The sequence below is a fragment of the Barbus barbus genome, assembly GCF_936440315.1.
Source record: "Barbus barbus genome assembly, chromosome: 6".
Lineage (NCBI taxonomy): Eukaryota > Metazoa > Chordata > Actinopteri > Cypriniformes > Cyprinidae > Barbus > Barbus barbus.
The window spans coordinates 2266923-2291263 of record NC_136734.1 but is presented as its reverse complement, the minus strand read 5'-3'; the positions used below and the strand labels follow the sequence as shown (position 1 = coordinate 2291263).

Genomic DNA, 24341 nt, shown 5'->3' with positions numbered 1-24341 from the left:
CGAGTTCAGTATATTTTTAAAAAGCACAAGCTCAGCACAGCCGCAGTGCTTTGTTTACTCCGCTTAAGTCATGCAAGGAAAAAGACCAAATAGCACATCAATGCATAAGAAAAAGTATATTTATAGCATTCAAAATGACATGGAATCGGGCACATTTTGGAAACCGTCCTGCAACACTGGTAATCTTTAGATAATTGATAGCTAGTAGTTTTACATGTTGATAAATCATCAAAATGCATGACTGTAAAAAAATAAAAAAAAATGTAAGGGTAATTTTCTGCCAGGTCATGATTCATGGACATTTCTGCAAACCCTAACACAACGCAATGAAGTGCAACATTCAAAATACATGTCAAACACCTGTGTACATACTTATACACACGGTCAGAATTGCTGGTACCCTTGGTAAATCTGATCATAGAAGCCTGTGAAAATAAATCTGTCTTTTTAATCCTTTTGATCTTTTATTTAAAAAATTCACAAAAATCTAACCTTTCATTAGGATAAGAATTTAAAATGGAAATCACATTATGACAAATGTTTTTCTCTAATACACATTGGCAACAATTAACGGTACCCTTTAATTCAATACTATTTGAAACCTCCATTTGCCAGTTTAACAGCTTTAAATGTTCTCCTATAATGCCTGATGAGGTTAGAGAACACCTGACAAGAGATCAGAGACCATTCCTTCATCCAGAATCACTCCAGATCCTTCAGATTCACAGCGTCTTCTCTTCAGTTCACCTCACTCATTTTCTACAGGGTTCAGGTCAGAGGACTGGAATGGCCAGCAGAAGCTTGGTTTTGTGCTCAGTGACCCATTTTTGTGTTGTTTTTGAGGTTTGTGTTTGGATTATTGTACGGTTGGAAGATCCAAACATGGCCCATTATAAGATTTCTAACAGAGTCAGTCACTTGTTGATTTTGTATCTGTTGGTATTTGATATAATCCATGATGCTATGTGTCTAAACAAGATGTGCAGGACCTCCAGCAGAAATATAGGCCCACAACATCACAAATACAGCAGTATATTTAATTGTACACATGGGGTACTTTTTATCCCTGTGTTCACCAAACCCATCTTGAGTGTTTGCTGCTAAAAAGCTCATTTTTTAGTTTCATCTGACCATAGAAGCCAGTCCCATTTGAAGTTCCAGTCCTGTCTGATAACTGAATATGCTGGAGATTGTTTTTGGATGAGAGCATTTCCTTTTCTTGAAAGCCTCGCAAATAACATATGATGTAGGTGCTGTTTTTTAAAGGTTTTCTGACCTCGAGACTCAACTATTTGGAAACGGGAATTTTCACCGCTCTAGCTCTTTTCTTAAAGCCACTTCACTAATTTGTGAAGCTCAACTATCTTTTGCTGCACATCAGAAATATATTCGTTGGTTTTTCTCATTGTGATGGATGATTAAGGGAATTTGGCCCTTTTTTTTTTTATTGGCCTGTTTTCCGTCATTTATATTCCTGTGAAACAGGAAGGCATGGCTGGATAATTTCATGTTCATAATCACCCTGGTGTGCTTAAAATTGTAGATATAAATGGGAAAATTTATCTCAAACTTATCAAGAAGCAGAGCAAAATAAGACTTTATTGACCACAGCAACAAAGCCGAGATGATAGCCGCCACATCTAATTCTCTGTCTGTCCGCACATCCATTTTATATCTTTCTTTCTTACCATAATTGGTAGTTCTGGTTTGTAATTGGCTATGCCTGTCTGGTTTGCCACAATTTCTTATCAGCCCACCTGGACAATTATTTAATGGTGGAATTTGGCCAGATCAGCCACTTTTATTCTGCTGCCAATAAGGTGGTCACATACATTAAACTTGTTTACCTGTCATACTCTCGAAATCACCCACAGTTCATAAGGTTAAGTTCACTGATACAGTACTGCCCTCAGACTTCTAGGACACCCATTATTAGAATAACAACATAATCAGTATATTGATTACTTTCATGACCATGCATCATATTTTTGAGTAAAATAATACCATATTGAGTAAATAGCATAATATAAAGTAAAATTACACAATAATACTAATCATGAAGAGAATTCAGATGGGAGAAAGTGTCTCAATAGATTCTTCCAAGAAAGGATTCTGTAGATGTCAGAACCTCAGAATGTGGAAGTGAATGTATTTACAGAACACAACAACTATATAAAGGAGGTGTGTTGTGAATTCTTAACTACAAGCGACTGCTAATTTTGCTCCCTTATTACTGCCTCAGAAAATGGAAATGGATTGCACTGGAGAATACAATAAAATGGAGATGGAATGGGAACCAAAGAAATCATTTCAAAGAGGTTTGTAATATTTATGTATTTGTTTTATGTATATAACATCCCAGATTTTTACCCAGTGAGCTTCAACTATTAATCACATTCACGTGCTAATTAAGGTTCAAACTCTTCTGTGCTGATGCATGCATCATTAATATTATTGCTTACATGCTGCTTCATTAAATGAATTAAAACTACATTCATTTAATCACTAAATTAAATTAAAACAACATTGCAAAATTAAATCTAATCAGATTCAGGCATAGTAACATCCACATTTAATCATTCAGCAGACACTTTTTTTCCAAAGAAACTTAAATGAGGACAATAGCAATCAAACCAACAAAAGAGCCTAATGCAGTATACATAGAAATACAAACTCAGAATATGACACAAACCTGCAATAATTAATTATGTTAAACAACATAAATGTATCTAATCCCATTTTATTAACCAATGTCTTTGCTGCTGACCTTTGATGATCCAGTTCAACCATACTAATAAGCAAAAATGACTTTAGATAAACTAACAATTGTGCTTCATTGTGGTTTTATTGCTGAAGTGTGTTGAACCGTCTTCTTCTGCGTTCTACTTTACAGACGTGAATTTACTTTTCCTTCAGTCTGAGGTTTATTCATTACACTTTTTGGTGTGAAAGGGCTTTTACATTTGCTATAAATATAACTTCTTGTATTAAATACAATCAAGTCCTGCTCATATTTAAAAAGTAACGCAAAAGTAACGTAACGCATTACTTTCCATAAAAAGTAACATAATTAGTTACTTTTTTAGGGAGTAACACAATATTGTAATGCATTACTTTTAAAAGTAACTTTCCCCAACACTGCCCTGGAGCACAAAGCCAGTCTTAAGTCACAGGGGTATATTTGTAGTAATAGCCAAAAATACATTGCATGGGTCAAAATTATATATTTTTCTTTTATGCCAAAAATCATTAGGTTATTAAGTAAAGATCATGTTACATGAAGATATTTTGTAAACTTCCTACAGTAAATATCTTAAAACTTTTAATTAGTAATATGCATACAATTTTTGATTAATAATATGCATTGCTAAGAACTTCATTGGACAACTTTAAAGGAGATTTTCCCAGTATTTAGATTTTTTTGCACACTCAGATTCCAGATTTACAAATAGTTGTATCTCATGTCATAACAAACCGTACATCAATGGAAAGCTTTCAGATGATGTATAAATCTCAGTTTGGAAAAATTGACCCTTATGACTAGTTTTGTGGTCCAGGGTCACATATTAATATATATGCACAGACATGTATAGCCACACATTACCAGATATATACATACATATATGGATATATATTACAAAATATATTTTTCAGATTTGGTTATATATATATAAAACATACATGTTCCCATATAAATGTTAATATATATATATATACACAGGTCCTTCTCAAAAAATTAGCATATTGTGATAAAGTTAATTATTTTCTGTAATGTACTGATAAACATTAGACTTTCATATATTTTAGATTCATTACAACACAACTGAAGTAGTTCAAGCCTTTTATTGTTTTAATATTGATGATTTTGGCATACAGCTCATGAAAACCCAAAATTCCTATCTCAAAAAATTAGCATATTTCATCCGACCAATAAAAGAATGGCCATTATGTTCATTTATGCACTCAATACTTGGTCGGGAATCCTTTTGCAGAAATGACTGCTTCAATGCGGCGTGGCATGGAGGCAATCAGCCTGTGGCACTGCTGAGGTGTTATGGAGGCCCAGGATGCTTCGATAGCGGCCTTAAGCTCATCCAGAGTGTTGGGTCTTGCGTCTCTCAACTTTCTCTTCACAATATCCCACAGATTCTCTATGGGGTTCAGGTCAGGAGAGTTGGCAGGCCAATTGAGCACAGTAATACCATGGTCAGTAAACCATTTACCAGTGGTTTTGGCACTGTGAGCAGGTGCCAGGTCGTGCTGAAAAATGAAATCTTCATCTCCATAAAGCTTTTCAGCAGATGGAAGCATGAAGTGCTCCAAAATCTCCTGATAGCTAGCTGCATTGACCCTGCCCTTGATAAAACACAGTGGACCAACACCAGCATCACTGACTGTGGGTACTTGACACTGGACTTCAGGCATTTTGGCATTTCCCTCTCCCCAGTCTTCCTCCAGACTCTGGCACCTTGATTTCCGAATGACATGCAAAATTTGCTTTCATCCGAAAAAAGTACTTTGGACCACTGAGCAACACTCCAGTGCTGCTTCTCTGTAGCCCAGGTCAGGCGCTTCTGCCGCTGTTTCTGGTTCAAAAGTGGCTTGACCTGGGGAATGCAGCACCTGTAGCCCATTTCCTGCACACGCCTGTACACGGTGGCTCTGGATGTTTCTACTCCAGACTCAGTCCACTGCTTCCGCAGGTCCCCCAAGGTCTGGAATCGGTCCTTCTCCACAATCTTCCTCAGGGTCCGGTCACCTCTTCTCGTTGTGCTGCGTTTTCTGCCACACTTTTTCCTTCCCACAGACTTCCCACTGAGGTGCCTTGATACAGCACTCTGGGAACAGCCTATTCGTTCAGAAATTTCTTTCTGTGTCTTACCCTCTTGCTTGAGGGTGTCAATGATGGCCTTCTGGACAGCAGTCAGGTCGGCAGTCTTACCCATGATTGCGGTTTTGAGTAATGAACCAGGCTGGGAGTTTTTAAAAGCCTCAGGAATCTTTTGCAGGTGTTTAGAGTTAATTAGTTGATTCAGATGATTAGGTTAATAGCTCGTTTAGAGAACCTTTTCATGATATGCTAATTTTTTGAGATAGGAATTTTGGGTTTTCATGAGCTGTATGCCAAAATCATCAATATTAAAACAATAAAAGGCTTGAACTACTTCAGTTGTGTTGTAATGAATCTAAAATATATGAAAGTCTAATGTTTATCAGTACATTACAGAAAATAATGAACTTTATCACAATATGCTAATTTTTTGAGAAGGACCTGTATAGTAGCTACATGTGAAAATACACACACACACACATTTTATATATATGTATACACACACTCATACATGACAATAAATTTGCTCATATTTGGATACATATATTTTGCATACATGTTCACACATATGTGACATTATTATACTGCATATATGTTAGATTATATGTGTAGCCAATATTTATATATTTACAAATATATGAAAAAATATAAAAATAAATATTTACTTTGAACTGTGTTCATATATTGCTAATACATATTCCCATATAAATGGGACTATATGAGCACCATATATGTTGACATATATTCCCCAATATATGGAAAGCAGCAATTCCTTATGTATTATTCAGTATACTGTAATATATTACCACAATGTATTATTCTATATAATTACCAATAAAATTCTTTAATATATTGACCGTTCATATATAATATATTTTCATAAATCATTCTGTTTATAGAATTATGCTTTTCCTATTATAATTTTTTTGTCTCCAACTAAAGTGCATTTAATGTGGGAAGTGAAATCATCAATTCAATCTCTTACTTCTAAACTATCATTTACCAGTGAGTAGGGAAAGCCATCCGATTGGCTCCTGCAGGCTGATTCTTCCTGTCTCCTGATTGGAACTTTAAAAATCACGACATCACTTCCTCAGGAGCATTGTTTTGCCGTCTTGTGAACTGAGCAGTTAGTTTTGTATAGTGCAGAGTTTTTGTGAGAGGTTGTATTTAGAGTTGTGAGAGGTTGTGAGCACGGTTTGCTTTGTTTTGTGTTTGGTTGCAAGTGTTGTATCAAAGATATACTGGTTTATTTGACCCATTTGCCTGTTTGACACTGATTTTTGGATTGCTCTCTAAACTTGGCTTAAGTGAACGTAAACAGGTGGGTGAAAATGGGTTATGTGTCAGTATTTCACATCCATGCATTTGGTTTTGGCCGTCTAATTAAAGTCTGTTTCATTAATGTTAATCAGACCACAAAAGATGTTAAATAAATGTATACGTGTTAAATAAAACTATTGTATCTTAAAAACGAGTATTCCTATCGTATTTGTCCTATTGTTTGAAATTTGAATATATAAATTTCTCACCCGTCCCATATTCCACTATGAGAAATCTGGTCACCCTACCCAAGTCGGATTGGGTTGCATATACTAACATAACACATGAACTATAAATGAACAGTGTAACAGATTTTCAATTTCAATTTCGCAGACAATGGACTCCTGGGCAGCCGGATGACTGGACTGAACATGGTCTGGGAGAGGAAGGAGAGGACTGTGGGCACATTACCATATATGGGCTGTTAAATGACGCCCACTGCTCTTACAAAATGAAGTATATATGTGAAATGAAAAAATAGGACTGGAAATATGTGCCGTCAAGTGTGGTCAAAACTGAATGAATGAGATTATAAAATCACAGTCCACAAACAAGTCTATAAGTTTTGGAATAGGAGTTTATTACATTTTTTGTGTGTGTGGTGGGGTTTTTACAATCAAGACTTTTTTCTTTTTTTTTTTACTGACTTTTTAAGACAGCATGACGTTACAGATCAAACCCATACAATCACAAAATAAATCAGGAATCTCAAATTCTTTTACTGAAGTAATCAGGATGCGGCTCATTTCTGCACGCTTAAATACTCAAGACTGTTTTGTTCAATATTTACATATAGGCTAACTAGAAATGGTTTATGCTCTCCTATATTAATACACACAAAGCAGAGGTCTGTTGACACTGGATTTTGCTGATACAATAATGTGTTTTTGAAGAAAAGCAATAAAACTGATTGTGCCGATACTAATAAAAATCAATATATTGAATGTTAAATCATGTTCTTAGTCTTTCTTTCCAGTGACCCAGAGAGAAGCCATATGCGTTTATGCTGATTTAAATGCCAGAGACTGTTTACTGTGTAACCCAAATACCAATAATGGCTAGGGGAAGAAAGCATTTTATGCACATTTTCATCACAAACAAGCCTGAAATACACTGGGACTCTTTATTTTGAAATGTCCATGCTTTACTATTTCCAGCTGCTCTTTCAAAAATGTAAGACATAATAAAATATGCCCTCTTACAAACATGTACAACATATTATTATATAAACCTTATGTGTTCACATTTATTTAAATTGGCCAATTGAAGTTTCATAGACACATTTCTGTTTTGCAATGACTGTTTTCTGTCTCATAATTTAAGATTTTCTGGTGTAGCTACTATTTAAGATACGTTATGGCCTTAAATTTGACAAACCAAATTTAAGACTTTTTAAGACTTCACAGAAAGCCTGTAATATGACAATTCTTATCTCACTGTACCAAATTAACCCTTCTCTGTCTTAACAATTCAACATTCAACAAATCAACAAGAATAAACAAAAAAATAGCATACTGTCTTCCTATGAATAATTTAATCATGTGAAAACATATAGGCAAGTGTTTTGGCTAAAGTGAGTATTTGAATGTTTATTGCATGGCTCTTTCATTTGAAGTAAATTCGTTTTGTTTTAATTGTCATTCCAAAAATAGTCAATAGAGCTCTACTTTTATTTACCTTGCAACTTTCTTCATATGCAGCTGCAAATATTATGCATTTGGTTGACGTCCGCTTATCAGCATGTTTAAGCTATATAAGAGGTCTGGCTACTGGTATTTTCATGCCGAATTACTAAAAGAAAGATACGGGATTTTTCAGGACAGACTTCATATTTAAGTATAACCAAAACGGTTAGATGTGATCAAAACCTCATGTGAATTTCATGCGAATTACTCTCACTTCCTTTGTTCAATATAGTTTGGAATGTTTAAAAGTCCAAGATCAGCACAACTGCAGTATTTAGTTAATTCAGCAATTATTAGTCTTTCACTGGCAGTGATATTTCAAATGGTAAAAAGGAAAATTCCCTACAACCGTCACAAATGTAAAAAAGGAAGTCAACGCAAAGGACAGATATTTAAAAAAATCTAAATGACAAACTAGATCCATGGAATAGAGCACATTTTGGGGAGGTGAAATGTTTTTTGTAAGTAAGGGATAAAGTACATCCAGCTGGTTGTTACTGCAGAATAAACCCTTCAAGTCGGGTTCTTGATCAGCCTGTCAGAGTTTATTCTACGCTGATTATTACATGGCGACTTGCCACTTTAATAAATAATTAGATGTGAAATATTGATTTGCATTGAAATATTTTATTAGGTCTTCAAACACAAAGCTTCCATGTTTGTCTAGCTTTCAGACAAAATTCTGACAAGACGGGCATTTAAAGCATGATGTATCACTAATTACAGTTTTTCACCATATAAATGAAGACAAGGACATAAGAGTTTAATACTTTATTGTCAAATAACATTTTAAGTCACCTTTATTTATATAGTGCCTTATACAATACAGATTGTGTCAAAGCAGCTTAAACAGGAAAATAGTATGTCGATAATGCAAGAGGATGATAGTGACCAGTCAATTTTTCAGTTCATCATTGATTCAGTGATGCCATCGTCCAGCTCAGTTCAGTTCTCATCCAACAGTGTCTGTGCAATCACACCGATAATATTGCCCCCAACTACGCAAGCCAAAGGCGACAGTGACAATCCATGAGAGTGTACAACAATTGTTCTGGCAACAAGACGAACATCTCAATAATATTACCGCTGGCCTACTGTTTCATTTTACAGTAAATGCAGTCATTAACTAAGGCACAAGCTTCAGTTGCGTTTGAATGAGACAAGGAGTGTGGCGGTGCGATATGAGTGTCTTTAAAGAAGTGCTGGCTTTAAATACCTGGATGAGTGGTGTGTTATTCTGTGTTGCTAATTACGGCGGTTGTTATCGGGAAATAACACACATTGGAATGCTGCGGCTGACCAATCAGAATCAAGTATTCCAGAGTGCCGTGTAATAAATTAGGGATAATCTTTAGCTAATACATGATGTAAAGTAGACATCACACAACACAAAAAATGTTACATTAGACAATTTTCTTTTTTTATATTTTCCTTTCAGTGACTCAGTAACAGAATACCTAGAATCCTCCCATTCCCTAAATATCAGTTCTTCAGAATGTGGAAGTGAATATTCCTTTTTTATTCAAGGAACATGATTGGATAAAGGATTATAATATAAGGGAGGTGTTGTTTTTCATTAGGAGAATCAAGTTATTATTCAAGCTATTAATTATAATTATAGAAAGCTAATTTTACTTCTATATGGTCTCAGAAAATGGCAATGGACAGCTCAGAAGAATACATTAGAATGGAGATGGAATGTGAACCAAAGAAATCATTTCGGAGAGGTTTGAAAGATTTACAAAATTATATTTGATATAAAAAGAAACTGTTTGAGAAATAAAGAAACTAAATTAAATCTTAAAGAATTAAACTAATTAGACTTTTACAGTTCAGGTGAAATGGAAAATGTGTCCTGCAATTACATTTATTTAAATATCTTTTTTTAATTTTTTTTAATAATCACTACAAAATCATCTTTTTATATTTGGAATATAATTGGAATCGAGAATGCCATTTAGCAAAATCCTTCTTCCTCAGATTCAATAATGTTTTGTGCTGATACATGTATCATTAGTACTATTGCTTCAATGCTTGTACTATTGCTGTAAGCTCTATTAAAGTATATAAGTCTCAAGTATTAAACTTGGGTGGGGGAGAAATAAACAATATAAATTAATCAAACACAAGGTTTTTTTTGTCTTTTTCTCTGCAGGTCGTCCATGTACCAGACAAACTGGCATACTTGTACTTCTAGGAACAGTCTGCATGATTATTTTCATGGTCATGACTTCTGTCATCTGTGAGTGGATTAAACAACACAATCTTTACTGTACTGCAGCTAGACTTCTTTCATTTAGCTGTGTTATGGACTAGGGCTGTAACAAAAGATATGTTGATAATTGATTAATCTAAGGATTATTAAAGCGATTAATCAACTAATCAATGATTATTTCAAAGATTAATGATTAGGCTTAGAGCTTTTGCAGTACATATTCTAACAAATAACTAAAAAGGTAATCACATATTATTATTACGTAATTACAATTTTTAAACAATTATTTTTTACAACACTAATAAATGTTTTTGACACACAAAAGGTCATGACAGACAAGAGAAATGATCTCATTCACCATTTAATTAACTGTATGAAAACATAATGGAATGACATAATTCTGCCAAACATCTTATGTAAGTCATATGGATATGAAACAAAATAAAGGTAAGTGATTAGAAATGTTATTTTTGGATAAACTATTTTAATCACAACATAATCTCTCTTAAAATACCTTATAGGGCCACAGTCCTGAGCTGTTTCAAGATTTAATCTCTGCAAAACAAATTATCACTTTAATGTTTTTTTTTTTTGCATTCACTAATAAAAATATTTTTATCATTAGCTAGCTTCACACTGGAGAGCTACTTTATAACTTTAATAATTAATAATTTTAATTTGATAACATTTTAAAACATTAATTAAAATGTTAACGTGTGATATAGATATACATAAGGCTTATAGCTTTATTTTTTAATTGTTTTTTAAATTATTATGTTTTTTTTTCAGAAGGGAGACTTCAATACTTTCATGGTTTCAAGTTTGTTGCAATATTTGTTCACTCAAATAACTTGTTCTTATTCTTTTAAGGTTATTGCTACTGATAAGAATTATTGTTTAGAATATACTGTGAATCCGTGATATTTTCTGAGATGATTATGATACCGTGAAAACCTCATACCCTACTCCCGTCCGCGCTTTAAGATTGTATGTGGACAAAGCTTTTGGACCTCAGAGCAGCTCTTTGTCTGTTACGGAGGTCGGCAGAAGGGGAAAGCCAAAGCAATGGCAAAGGATGGCCCACTGGATAGTGGACGCCATTGCTTTGGCTTGTCAAGCAGAAAGTGTGCCCTGCCCGCTCAAGTTGCAAGCTCACTCTACGAGGAGTATTGCATCTTTCTGGGCGCTGGTACCTGGTGCCTCGCTGACAGATATTTCTGGAGCTCCGGGATGGACAATCCCCAACATGTTCGCTAGGTTCTATAGCCTTCGTGTTGAGCCGGTATTCTCCTGTATTCTCACCTCAAACAGGGAAAGACAACGAGAGGTCTAGTGTCGGCTTGCTTTGTCACAATTTGTGGTATTTTGTTCCAGAGAGTTCCTTGTTGGGCAAACCCTGCTGAGCTCCTCCATCACCCACAGCAAGCCAGACGTGGCGGAGCATTGATGTATTCTTGAAAACTGGTGGTAGGCTGGGTGGCTCCTCAGCAAAAACCTAAATATGAATTGCACCTGCTGCCTATTTATACTGACGCTGCGAGGCGTAGCAGTCAGATGCAAATATCACATGCCAATGTCCATTGACTCGTTTAGTTTACACTCAAAGTAGATTGGTCTCTCTGTCGAGATTCCCAATTCGTCGGTCATGACATCTCTGTTCCCTCCTTCAGGGAACGAGGGTTAAATACGTGACCAAGACTTTATAAAACACGAGCCAAAGCATCAGTGTGTGGAGACAGGTGCGTGTTATCACAATATGTAATGTCTCTGTTTTGAAGTGTAGAATGTCACAAACTGCTCAACTAATCAGTAACTGTAATATGAAACGTGTTCTTATCTATGAACCAAGTTTACAAAATCTATAATGAAAATCAGACATTTGCATTACCACATGGAGTGAAGCTGGAAAATGTGACAGATTGTTTGCTTGTCTATCTGTTTATTTTGTTCAAAGTTTCACATCAAGAAAGAAAGTGCTCAATGCTGGAGAGCTGGAGGAACAGCCATACTTCTGATCTAACCTCAGTCAAATCTGATTTTCAGATCGCAGATGAGAACTTCATCATCATCATCATCACAGATCAGTTTTGGTAATGGACTTCTAATGAACTGTTTTTGGTAGGTGGTGCCCTAGAAAAGAAGGTTGCAGAGCTGCAGACCTTAGTGTTCAGCCTGAGTTCATATTTGAACACATCTGGAGCAAGTAACCCAATGACTAGGGGTTAGTGTCTTGTCTTTTTTATTTTTTGACAGATCACAACAAATCATTTAATTTACCTAAAAAAATATATGTATATACATAAATTCATCATGAAGTTCAAAATAGCACTCTTCAAATGTCCTCCATGAAAATAGCTGATCTCAACAAAACATGTTGGTTAACTATTCTTTTCCTCTTTGACTTTTAACACTGAAAATAGTCTAAGATATGATATGTGCATAAAAAGCACTGATCATTTAATAATTGAATAATCCCTCTCACTCCATATGCATAAGAACTGCAAGAAAAGAAGTTTTCTAATATTGAGACCTTGATGACTGATCTTGGCTCCTCACTGAGTTTACTCGCATCCAAACAAGAAGAAATCCTACAAAAGCTGGGTAAGCACTGGACGTATACTTTTCAGTTTTGAATCCTCAACCTCAAATTATGACACTTTCTCTTGGTTTTGTCCAACAGAGCGCCAGCAGAATGTGTCACACCCTGAAGTGAAGAGTTTGATGGACACTTTGAGTTCTTCAGTATCGGCTCTTAGGGATAAACTGACAGAGAACAGTTCGAGGTCATCAGTTTTCTCTTTTCAACACACACAACTTATTTTGAGTAAGACCTAAAATTATATTAATTAAAATAAACAGAAACATTACCTAAATTATAAATGTTAATAATAAATATTCTGTTGTATAGAATAAGCTTCTGCTTTTATTAGAGGTAATTGTGTTGATATACTGTATTTTTTTACTTGTCTTCAACTAAAGTGGACATGTCAAGATCATTGATGGGCCTGATGCATTTCATGGGGGAAACGAGATCATCTATTCAATTACTTTCGTATAAACTATCATTTACCAGTGAGTAAACTCTAAATTCAAAGTGTAATATTGTGCTCAAATATAATGCAGTTTCTGTTTCAATGATGTTATGCAGCAGAATAACCAAGAAAGTTAATAATGAAGGTGCACCAGGTACAAGAGCAATTACTGCTTTAGTTGCAGTATTTGAAGGTGGTCAAAGTAAATGAGGAGAAGCACTGTGGGGGAACAATATCTGGCTAGGATTGCATTTATTAGACAATAAATTACATTTTTAGACAAAAAGATGGTTTTGTAATTTTTTACTAAGGGTGTATAGGAAAACATTTTTTACCAAAAAACTTGAAATCAAACAACATCAGTACAGTGATTAAGAATTTCCGAAACCACCTCAGCGAAAAGGGGAAGTTTACCCAAATGAAAATTCTGTTCATTTAAATTAATTGTTTGTCTCTTTGGATTTAGTTTTTACTGTGATAATTTGATTAAATGTGTTGCATGCCTGAGTAAAAAAATAATGCAACATTATGCACTCTCTTTCTTAGACTTGCTTACATCAGGCTGTACTGAACCCGATTGGATCCCGTTCAGAAACAGCTGTTACCTGTTCTCTCATGATGCAATGAATTGGACCAAAGCAAAAGATTACTGTGAAGAGCAGGGTGCGTTACTCTTAAAAATAGAAGATACCTCTGAGAAGGAGTGGGTACGTGGGTACACACACACACACACACACACACACACACACGCCAATCCAATCTGTCTTTCAGTTATTATTTTATCTCCCTTCCTAGCAATTTGTTACCAATATGGCTAAACCACACGAATACTGGATTGGTCTTACGGACCAGAACACAGGGCAGTGGAGATGGGCGGATGACACTCCTTACACCATGAATAAAGCGTAAGTTGAATATATAGAGAACTAGATATTTGGTTCCAGAGGTACAGGGTTTCCAGGGGTCCTTAAAAAGTCTTCAATTTAGTTCATTAATCAATTTTAAGGTTCTAACATATTTTTAAATACCTTAAATGCTATAAGAAAGTCTTAATTATAATTTCAAGATGTCTTACATTTATGGACGGAAAGACAAAAATCGTGAAATGTATTAATGCTATGGATAAAACTTCAAAAGACAATGATTTCATTGAACACATATGAGTGCTGCACGTTTCAAAATAAAAATATAACACCAAAGTTTTTGGATGAATGTATCTCTCAAGGCAATCAACTGTGTTCAGAAAAGTTTCGATGGCATTTTCATTTCATCTTACCTGTAATGCCTGATAATGTAGTGTTTATAAGCACAGCGTTCTTTGTGTACTTACAAGTGTCTACCCACCCGTGCCCGCACTCGCCTGTATATATATATATATATACAGGTGGTTGATTGTGATTTCACATTTTTAACTTTAGTTAGTGTGTAAAATTGGAGTTTGAGCATAAATAGTATTTGCACAGTTACGGCTGGTAGGGACTACAAGAAGCTACTTCCCGGGTTGGTGACATCACAAACCCTGAAATTTACATAAGCCCCACCACCAGGAACATGCAACAAAGGGGGCGAGGCCATTGGCATGCGGTTGCTGGCAAACACTTCTTTCTGTCACAAATTATACAATTACTTTACAAAAATGCTACAATGCAATCACGCATTCTGCTGTATTATAGCTTTAATCAGGATAAAACTGTATATTAAAAGCTAACATAAGCAGTAGCATTTACAAATAACAGCATATCTAAAAGTATGAGCAAACAAAAAACATACCATTCTGAAACGTCCTGTAAGAGCCGTGCTTGCACAAGTTCTGCGCAATCCTATTCACTAATATTCTCTGGGTCTCAGATTGATAAGCAATATTGATGATGCCATTGTTTCCAACCGGGGCACATTCGGAGGTCAGGGGCGTGACGTTTCTGAACTGAACTAGGCGGTTTAGCCAATCACTACACACTGGGCCAGCTAACCAATCTGAACCCATTGCGCATTTCTGAGGGAGGGGCTTCATAAAACCATGAAATCATCAGAGCATTCATCGGAGAAGGGACAGAGCGGTGTAGAACAAAGGTAAATTATGTGAAAAATAAGGCTTTTTTTTTAAATGAAGCATTAACACGTGTTAGACTGGACTCCATAAACACAATCAAGCCTAGAGAAAAAAAAAAAAAAGTCAACCAGACAAATGTGCACCTATTTGCACAGTTTTTGGTGACCTCTGAGCAATAAATGAAACAAGCATCTTTGGCTGAATCTGGACGAGTGTGGCTCTCGTTCATCTTTGTATTATTGTATTTTATTATTTATTATTATTGTATTTTGGATCTACGCACCTTATTTGCCTATTGGATTTTTGGAAGAGTGTTTGGCGCTACGACCTTTTCTATCTGGACAGTTTAGTGTGTTACCACAGACATTGACCTATTCCCCACCTCATGCAGTAATAGCCAAAAGTGATGTCCATCCTAGGAAAATTGCACTTTATTTAAACCTTTTTTTTTTTTTTTTTTTTTTACATTTATTGAATATTTTGTATGTGTGATGTGAAGTAGTGCCTGGAGCGTAAAACTTATGTACGAGTTCTATGTTTGAATTGTTTCAATTGTCATGACGCAATGAAACATACCAAATTGTGCGGACATCATTTTTGATCATTTATCGTTTTCATACAAGCTTGCACTCTTTATTCCCAGCCTATAATTCAATAAATGACTGAGTACTAGGTATTAGCTATATTACATGTTATTTGGCAGATTTTAATGACAATGGCCAGATGGAAGGAGCTGTCCTCTGCAAACGATGAGGATATTTGTCAAAATGGCTAATTCTGGTCAATCAGTTTTGGATATTGCTTATGTTCAACTATAAATGAACAATTTAACAAATTTTGAATTTCAATTTCACAGACAATGGGTTCTTGGGCAGCCGGATGACTGGACTAAACATGGTCTGGGAGAGGAAGGAGAGGACTGTGGGCACATTACCGTATATGGGCTGTTAAATGACGCCCACTGCTCTTACAAAATGAAGTATATATGTGAAATGAAAAAATAGGACTGAAAATATGTGCCATAAAGTGTGGTCAGCACTGAATGAATAACAGCACTGTCCACAAACAAGTCTAGATAAGTTTCGTTTTGAGTTTATTACATTTTTTTGTGTGTGGTGGGGGAGTATTGTGCTGAAATTGCTGAAACTTTGGGTGTAAATTACAAATCAAATTAATGTGTTTGGTGTAGTTATGACTAATACATGCTTTCTCCAGAGTCTTTAAAATCAAATTTAAGACTTTTTAAGACTTGACAGATGAAATTAATACAGCATGCCTTTATAGAACAAACCCATACAATCACAAAATAAATCAGATATCTCAAATTCTTTTACTTAATCAGTTCAATATTTACATTAGAAGTAGTTTAAGTTCTCATGTATTAATACACACATGAGAGCAGAGGTCTGTTGATACTGGATTTTGTTGATACAATAATGAGGTTTTTGAAGAAAAGCAATAAAAATGATTGTGCTGATGTTAATAAAATCTATATATTGAATGTTAAATCATGTTCTAAGTCTTTCTTTCCAGTGACCCAGAGAGAAGCCACACGAGTTTATGCTGATATAAATGCCTGATACTGTTTATTGTGTAAACCAAATACCATTAATGGCTAGGGGGGAAAAGCATTTTATGCATATCGAGAGACTTTTATCATAAACAAGTCTGAAATAACAATTAACAATGATAATTAACAATTAACAATTAACTTGCAAGATTCATTTTTAATGAGCCAAAAATAATGGCACGTCACACCTCTGTTTATCAATTTACACTGGCTAACAATAGCTGCTCGCATTAAAATTCAAGGCATTAATGTTTGCCTACAAAACCACTACTGGTTCTGCACCCCTTTACCTAAATTCATTACTTCAGACTTATGTGCCCTCTAGAAGCTTACGTTCTGCAAATGAACGTCGCTTTATTGTGCCATCCCAAAGAGGCACAAAATCACTGACTTTTAAATGAAATGTTCCCTCCTGGTGGAATGACCTGCCCAACTCAATCCGAGCAGCATCTTTAAGAATCGGCTAAAAAAAAATTTTGATTGCTTCCATTGTCCTCATTCGTAAGTCGCTTTGGATAAAAGCATCTGCTAAATGACTAAATGTAAATGTAAATACACTGTGACTCTTATTTTGAAATGCCCATGCTTTACTATTTCCAGCTGCTCATTCAAAAAGATGAGGGCATACAATATGCCCTCTTACCACCATTTACAACATATTGTTATATAAATCACATGCACTCACATTCATTTAAATTAGCCTTTTGAAGTTTAATAATCACATTTCTGTTTTGCAATGACTGTTTTATGTCCCCAAATTTAAGACCTCTTAAAATAATTAAAACTTTTGGTGTACTATTTAAGATAATCTATGGCATAAATTTGATCAAACCAAATGTAAGGACCCACGGAAATTATGTATGACTAAATTTATGTCTCATCCTACCAAATTAACCCTTCTCGCTCTGTCTTAAAAATTTAACAGTCAACAAATCAACAGGAATCATATTGATAAACTAATAAAATAATATACTTGTCTTCTTGTGAACAATTTAATCATGTGAAAACTTAACAGTTAGTCGTTAGGCTAAACTGTGTACTTGAATGTTTATTGCATGACTCTGTGTATTTTAATTTTAAGTAAATTAGTTTTGTTTGAACTCTGAGGATGTGATGAATTACTTTTGTGGTAATTGTCATCATGCCACAAATGCAGTCAATAGTGCTCTACTTGTATTTACCTTGCAACATTCTTATTTATGAAATCACATACACAGCCACAAACATTAGATGCATTTGGTTGAGGGTGATTTATCAGCATGTTTAAGCTTTAAAAAAGGTCTGGCCACTGGTATTTTCATGCAGATTGAAGTAAAATAAAGATACAGGATTTTTTTCACGGCAGACTTCAAGCTTCGTTTTGACTCCATATTTAATTTTAGCCAAAATGGATCGAGGTCAAACTTTCATACAATATATTTTCACTTCCCTTGTTCAGTTTTTATTTTTGCATGTAAAAGTCCAAGATCAGCACAACTGCTGTATTTTGTTAATTCAGCTGAATTATTTTAGTCTTTCACTAGAAGTGAATCTTCAAATGGTAAAAAGAAAGATTCCTACAGCCGTCACAAACATAAAAAGTCAACGCATATTACACACACACACACACACACACACAAATCAAAATAGCAAACCATGGAAACATTTTGGGAGGAATTAACAGATAATCTTTAGCTAATGCATGATGTAAAGCAGACCTAACCATCATTATACCTGTCATGAAGAAAACTTACATGCAAATAAAAGTTGCATTGCAATTTTATTTGACATTTTCCTATCAGAGTCTCAGTAAAAGAATACCTAGAAACCTCCCAGTCCCTAAATATCAGAATGTGGAAGTGAATGTACCTTTTATTTCATTTTAAGGAACATGATTGCACAATGGATTATAATATAAGGGAGGTGTTATTTTGATTTTTCATTATGAGAATCAAGTGACTGATAATTTTACCTCAAAAATAGGAATGGATTGCTCAGAAGAATACATTAAAATGGAGATGGAATGTGAACCAAATAAATCATTTCGGAAAGGTTTGAAAAATTTATTTGACTTTTGTGGTTTAGGTGAAATGGAAAATGTTTCATTTAGTCCTGCAATTACATTTATTTTAATGTATTGAAACTTTTTTAATTATCACTATAAAAGCAGCTTTTATATTTGGAATGTAATTGGAATCAAGAATGCCATTTAATAAAATCCTTCATCCTCGGCTTCAGTTATTGATCACGTTCATGTGCTAAGTATGGTTACTTTTGATTTGTGCTGATACATGTATCATTAATACTTTTGCTTATACACAGTGGTTGTAATATTACTCTAAACTCTTTTAAAGTATTAAAGTCTAAAGGAGGAGAAGAAATTAGCAACATAAATTAATCAAGCGTATGTTTTTTTCTGCAGGTCGTCCATGCAGCAGACAAACTGGCATACTTGTGCTTCTAGGAACAGTCTGCATGATTATTTTCATGATCATGACTTCTGTCATCTGTGAGTGAATTAAACACCACAGTTATTATAATATTGTCATTATATTATCATAAGAAACTTTTACTTTTAAAGTTTTTTCACCAGTTTTCATTGTTGTCATGAATTGTCCCATCAATTAATTTTTTAAAATGTTAAAAATATTACATGCATTCTCTCTATTTATATGAAATTATAAAGCTTTTTAATTATACCAAAAAACAAACAAATAAAAAAAGATAGTTTTGTTTTAAAATAGTGTTCTAAAAACTGCTCAGTTAACTAACAAGTAACTGTAATATGAATCTTGTTCTTATATATGAACCGACTTTACATAATCTATAATGAAAATCAGACATTTGCATTACCACATGGAGTGAAGCTGGAAAATGTGACAGATTGTTTGCTTGTCTGTTTACTCTGGTCTAAAGATTCACATCAAGAAAGAAAGTTTTCAATGCTGGAGAGCTGGATGAACAGCCATACTTCTGATCTAACCTCAGTCAAATCTGATTTTCAGATCACAGGTGGGAACTTCATCATTGTCACAGATTCGTTTTGGTTATGGATTTTTGATTAATGCTTATATTTTTGGTAGGTGGTGATCTAGAAAAGAAGGTTGCAGAGCTGCAGACCTCAGTGTTCAGCCTGAGTTCATATTTGAACACATCTGGAGCAAGTAACCCAATGACTAGGGGTTAGTGTCTTGTCTTGTTTAATTTTGTGACAGATCGCAAGACCATTTAATTGAATTAAAAAAATATTTGCAATTAAGCATATGACAATTCATGATTTTTTAAATATATTTTGATCATGAATTCATCATAAAGTAACATTAATGGAAAATTAATGCAATCAATGTTTGCATGATTCAAGACTCCGACAGAAAAGTCAATCTCAACAGAACATGATGGCTAACGATCCTTTTCCTCTATGACTTATATGATCAGATGAAGATATGATATGTGTATAAAAAGCATTGATTATTCTCTCTGACTCTATATGCAAAAGAAATGCAAATAAAGAAGTTGTCTGATATTGAGACCCTGATGAGCGGTCTTGGCACCTCACTGAGTTCACTCGCATCCAAACAAGAAGAAAACCTACAAAAGCTGGGTGAGCACTGGACGTATTTTTCAGTTTTGTATCTTCAACTTTAAAAGAACAATTCAAGGGTTTGAAGCTGTTTATTAATTGGCTCAAAAGATGCAACTTTCTCTCTTTTTTCTCCTACAGAGAGCAAGCAGGATGGGTCACACACTGAAGTCAAGAGTTTGATGGACAGTTTGAGTTCTTCAGTATCGACCCTTAGGGATAACCTAATAGGCAATTTGGTGCCATCTATTATTGCTCTACAGTCTATTCCACGCACACAACGGATCTTGAGTAAGACCTAAAATGATATTAACTAAAATGAACCGATATATCCAAATGTTACTAAATATTTCATTTAAGAAATTTTAATATAGAGAATTAAGTTTTTCCTATATATATATTAGAGGTAATCATGCTGAAATGTTTTTTTTTCCCTTCTTCAACTAAAGTGGACATGGCAAGCTCACTGTCAGACCTGAAGCATTCAGTAGGGCAACTGAGATCATCTATTCAATCTCTTTCTTATAAACTGTCATTTACAAGTGAGTAAATTATAAACCCAAGGTGCAATGTTGCACTCAAATATAATGCATCTTCTGTTTCAATGATGTTATGCAGCAGAATAACTACTGTTATTTTACCAAGAAAGTTCATAATGAAGGTGCACCAGGTGCAACAATAAATAAGAATTTACGAAGCCACCTCACAGGGAAAAGTAGGGTTTATAGGGGTTAATTCTGTCGATTTCATTAAATTGTTTAATTATGCATGTCCTCTTTTCATTTTTTTTTACTGCAGTGTTTTGATTAAATGCAATTAAATGCATATATGTCTTTCATGCTACACCGTTATGCACTCTTTCTTTCTCTTACTTACTTAGACTTACTTACACCAGGCTGTACTGAACCTGATTGGATCCCGTTCAGAAACAGTTGTTACCTGTTCTCGCAGGATACAATGAACTGGACCAAAGCAAAGGATTACTGCGAAGAGAAGGGCGCGTTACTCCTAAAAATTGACGATGGTTCTGAGAAGGAGTGGGTGTGTAACAGACACACCAACACCTTTTTTTCTTAATACCTTTCATTCTGTCTTTCAGATATACTTATTAACTTTTATCTCCCTTCCTAGCAATTTGTTAGCAATTTCGCCAAACCACACGACTACTGGATTGGTCTCACGGACCAGAACACAGGGCAGTGGAGATGGATGGATGACACTCCTTACATTATGAATAGAGAGTGAGTTGAATATAGAGAGAACTGGATATTTCAGTTCTGGATAATTGATTATTGAGAACTCGCATTCATGACCAAATACAAACAGATCTGACATAATCCATACTTTACTATTCATTATTTAGACTTTGGTGGCCCGCCATAATCTAATCTGTTCCACTACAGTTTCACAATGAACCAAAAAATTTGAAACCTTATCCTAACATAAAAGTCTCTAACATTGTGTTTTGTTCCAAAATAAAAGCTCAAGAGTTGTCAGTTGTGGGCAGAAGATGAAAGCAATATTTTTTGTCAGTGCAACAATGTAACTGCACTGACTAGTGCTGATAGGTACCGCTGAAATATTATCAATATATAATAAGTGGCGTAAAACGTTTTTAAAAATGACAAATAATATTGTTTATCACGATTACTTCTGGGGCAATATATCTGTAACGGTTCTCTCCTTAAAGGAAATGCAGGAAGCCAGGAGTAACTGAAAAGTTCTTTTAATAAAGACATGAACTGAAAACAAGGATAAACTTCATCAAACAAAGAATCTTCAATTAAAGTAGCGTTAGGGTGACTGGACAAGGACTAGAGAGAAACAGAGGACTTATAAAGGAACCAACCAAACAAGGAAACAAGATAATTGATTACACACAGGTGATGAAAATGAAAGATTAACTAATGACAGGAAACTAGAACAGGAACTACCAAATAAGGTCAAAACAGAACTGAAAGGAAACTAAACCGAAAATGTTACAATATCATTCAACAAAAAGTAGTTATCGTAACAGTCCTATTGTAACTTGTTTAACAATACATATTACTTGTCTAAGGACACACTTTATCACAACTAAAAAGAGGTTTAAATCCAGGTAAAAAATTTATTTATCACCAGATTGATGCACTTCATTTTAAAGTCTACAGCGTTTTCTTGACCCCAGATTCCCTAAAGATCCTTCCACCATAGTCTTGCAGAATCCTATGGGTAACACTGCTAAACAAACTATAAATGAATATGTAACAGATTTTATATTTTATGTTTGCAGACACTGGAGACCTGGACAGCCAGATGAATGGACCGAACACGGCCTGGGAGAAGGAGGAGAGGACTGTGGGCAAATTGCATATGATGGGATGATTAATGATGCCCACTGCTCTACCAAAATGAAGTATATATGTGAAATGCAAAACTGAATCAATTAAATTCTGAAAGCACAGTGTAAATAGGCTTTGTTTTGACTGTGTGTGTGAATTGTGTAAATTACCACCCACATTAATGATGTGCTTATCACTGTTGTGGTGTAGTTACTAATATGACTAAATTAATATTGCTTTCTACCAAATTAACCTTTCTCATTTTAATGGAAACAGTGTGCAGTAACAGTAACAGAATCAAACTGATGAACTAATAAAATCTTCCTGTCATGCAGAAGAAAGGGTCTGAATGACATCCTCAATATTGTGATTAAACAAATAATTATTTCAAATGATTATTGCATGCTTTTTATTGTAGGGCAAAGGCAGTGAGATGAGGTATCACTATTCTAAAGGGGCAGTTCAGGCATTTGATGTATTAAAAATTTTTTTTTTTCATGTACAGTACTTGTCAAAATTTTGGAAACAATTTTAAAAATTGTTTTAAATTAAGTCTCTTCTGCTCAGCAAGGCTGAATTTATTTGATCAAAACAAAATCAGTAAAAACAAATACTGTGAAATGTTATTACAGTTGGAAATAATAACTTTAATAACACAATTGTTTAATTTAAATATATTTTAAAATGTAATTTATTCCTGTGATCAAAGCTGTATTTTCAGCATCATTACTCCAGTCTTCAGTGTCACATGATCTTCAGAAATCATTCTTATATACTGATGAAAATGTGCATGAAAAACATTGTGATAATTTTTTTAAACAAATTTAGCTTAGTAAGATTTTTGTTGCTTTGCTTTTGCACTTGGCTGACCTTGACACCCGGGTGAAGTCTGCTTCACATATCCCACATCTCGGGCATGGTATCAAAATGATCTCAGTTTCCCAATAGTAAATACAACTAGGGAGGCCATTCATCTTCAATTCCCAACTAGGAAACTTGTATTTACAATAAGTCTGATTATTGATTTGTAATCAAGTTTGTGGTCAACAGGGTCAACGGCATCGGATAAACTTATTATAATAATCCTGGCCTGTGTCTGCTCACTTGGCTGCATAGCAGGCTCATAATTGTATGGCCGTGGTCCGTCATATGAGCATGAATAAACATTTACCATTTCCTCAGCGTCTGTCATTGCGAGCCATTGTTTTCCAGTTGTTTAAATTGACCGCACTCTCTCCCGTTACATCACTTCCAATGACAATCAAAGAAGGATCTTCCATTTCTTTCCAGTTTAATAATATTTAGCAATGTTAATCAAATGTATATTTGAAATGGTTAGAAATGAGTTGCTTGGATGATTTGTACATGTAAATAACCTCGATTTATCTAAAAACAGCCCATGGCTCTAAAGACTTGATATAAAAGGTCAATGTTATGTCATATTATGTCAGATATCTCAACTGAATTTAAAATTATTGCAATAAATTATCAGTTGTTGGCAATAGTAACAATTCCTATCAAACAACATCAAATGCAATAATAGTTGTAAACGATGATATCATAACACACTAAATGCTCTGATAGAATCGCTGTTTGGACATTTATTAGGAGTTTTTTTTTTTTTTTTATCTATTTTTTTTTTTTAAATCCAGTTTTTGATTTTAGTTAGATTTTCTTTTCATGAAAACTCACTTCATATTAGCAACGCATTCAATGGCACTCTCCTCTAAAACAGTGAATATACAGTTATATGAC

General features: G+C 34.6%; 1 protein-coding gene across 3 annotated transcripts; it reads left to right on the top strand.

Moving 5' to 3' along the window:
• The first annotated feature begins 9416 nt into the window (after positions 1–9416).
• Positions 9417–23768, top strand: asgr1c.2 (asialoglycoprotein receptor 1c, tandem duplicate 2). 3 transcript variants are annotated; one of them, XM_079418017.1, is made up of 10 exons: positions 9418–9566; positions 9995–10081; positions 19602–19697; positions 19769–19867; positions 20182–20286; positions 20407–20556; positions 20715–20807; positions 21146–21306; positions 21397–21506; positions 22538–23768. In XM_079418017.1, the coding sequence occupies exons 1-10, from the start codon at positions 9494–9496 to the stop codon at positions 22683–22685; spliced, it is 1122 nt and encodes a 373-aa protein (XP_079274143.1). In that variant the 5' UTR covers positions 9418–9493; the 3' UTR covers positions 22686–23768. The 3 variants fall into 3 exon arrangements, with proteins under 3 accessions (XP_079274145.1, XP_079274143.1, XP_079274144.1); XM_079418018.1 differs by lacking the exons at positions 9418–9566; positions 9995–10081 and adding exons at positions 18314–18737; positions 19108–19194; XM_079418019.1 differs by lacking the exons at positions 19602–19697; positions 19769–19867; positions 20182–20286; ... (3 more) ...; positions 21397–21506; positions 22538–23768 and adding exons at positions 12177–12275; positions 12551–12655; positions 12735–12878; ... (2 more) ...; positions 13882–13991; positions 15993–16640 and having other exon boundaries at positions 9417–9566.
• Positions 23769–24341: the final 573 nt, after the last annotated feature.

What these genes read in the sequence shown, in the direction of transcription:
- asgr1c.2 (XM_079418017.1), top strand. Translation starts at nt 9,494, where the DNA reads ATGGCAATGGACAGCTCAGAAGAATACATTAGAATGGAGATGGAATGT. An exon ending in ATGGTTCTGAGAAGGAGTGG is followed by an intron (nt 21,307 to 21,396) that starts GTGTGTAACAGA and finishes CTCCCTTCCTAG; the next exon opens with CAATTTGTTAGCAATTTCGC. An exon ending in CCTTACATTATGAATAGAGA is followed by an intron (nt 21,507 to 22,537) that starts GTGAGTTGAATA and finishes TTATGTTTGCAG; the next exon opens with ACACTGGAGACCTGGACAGC.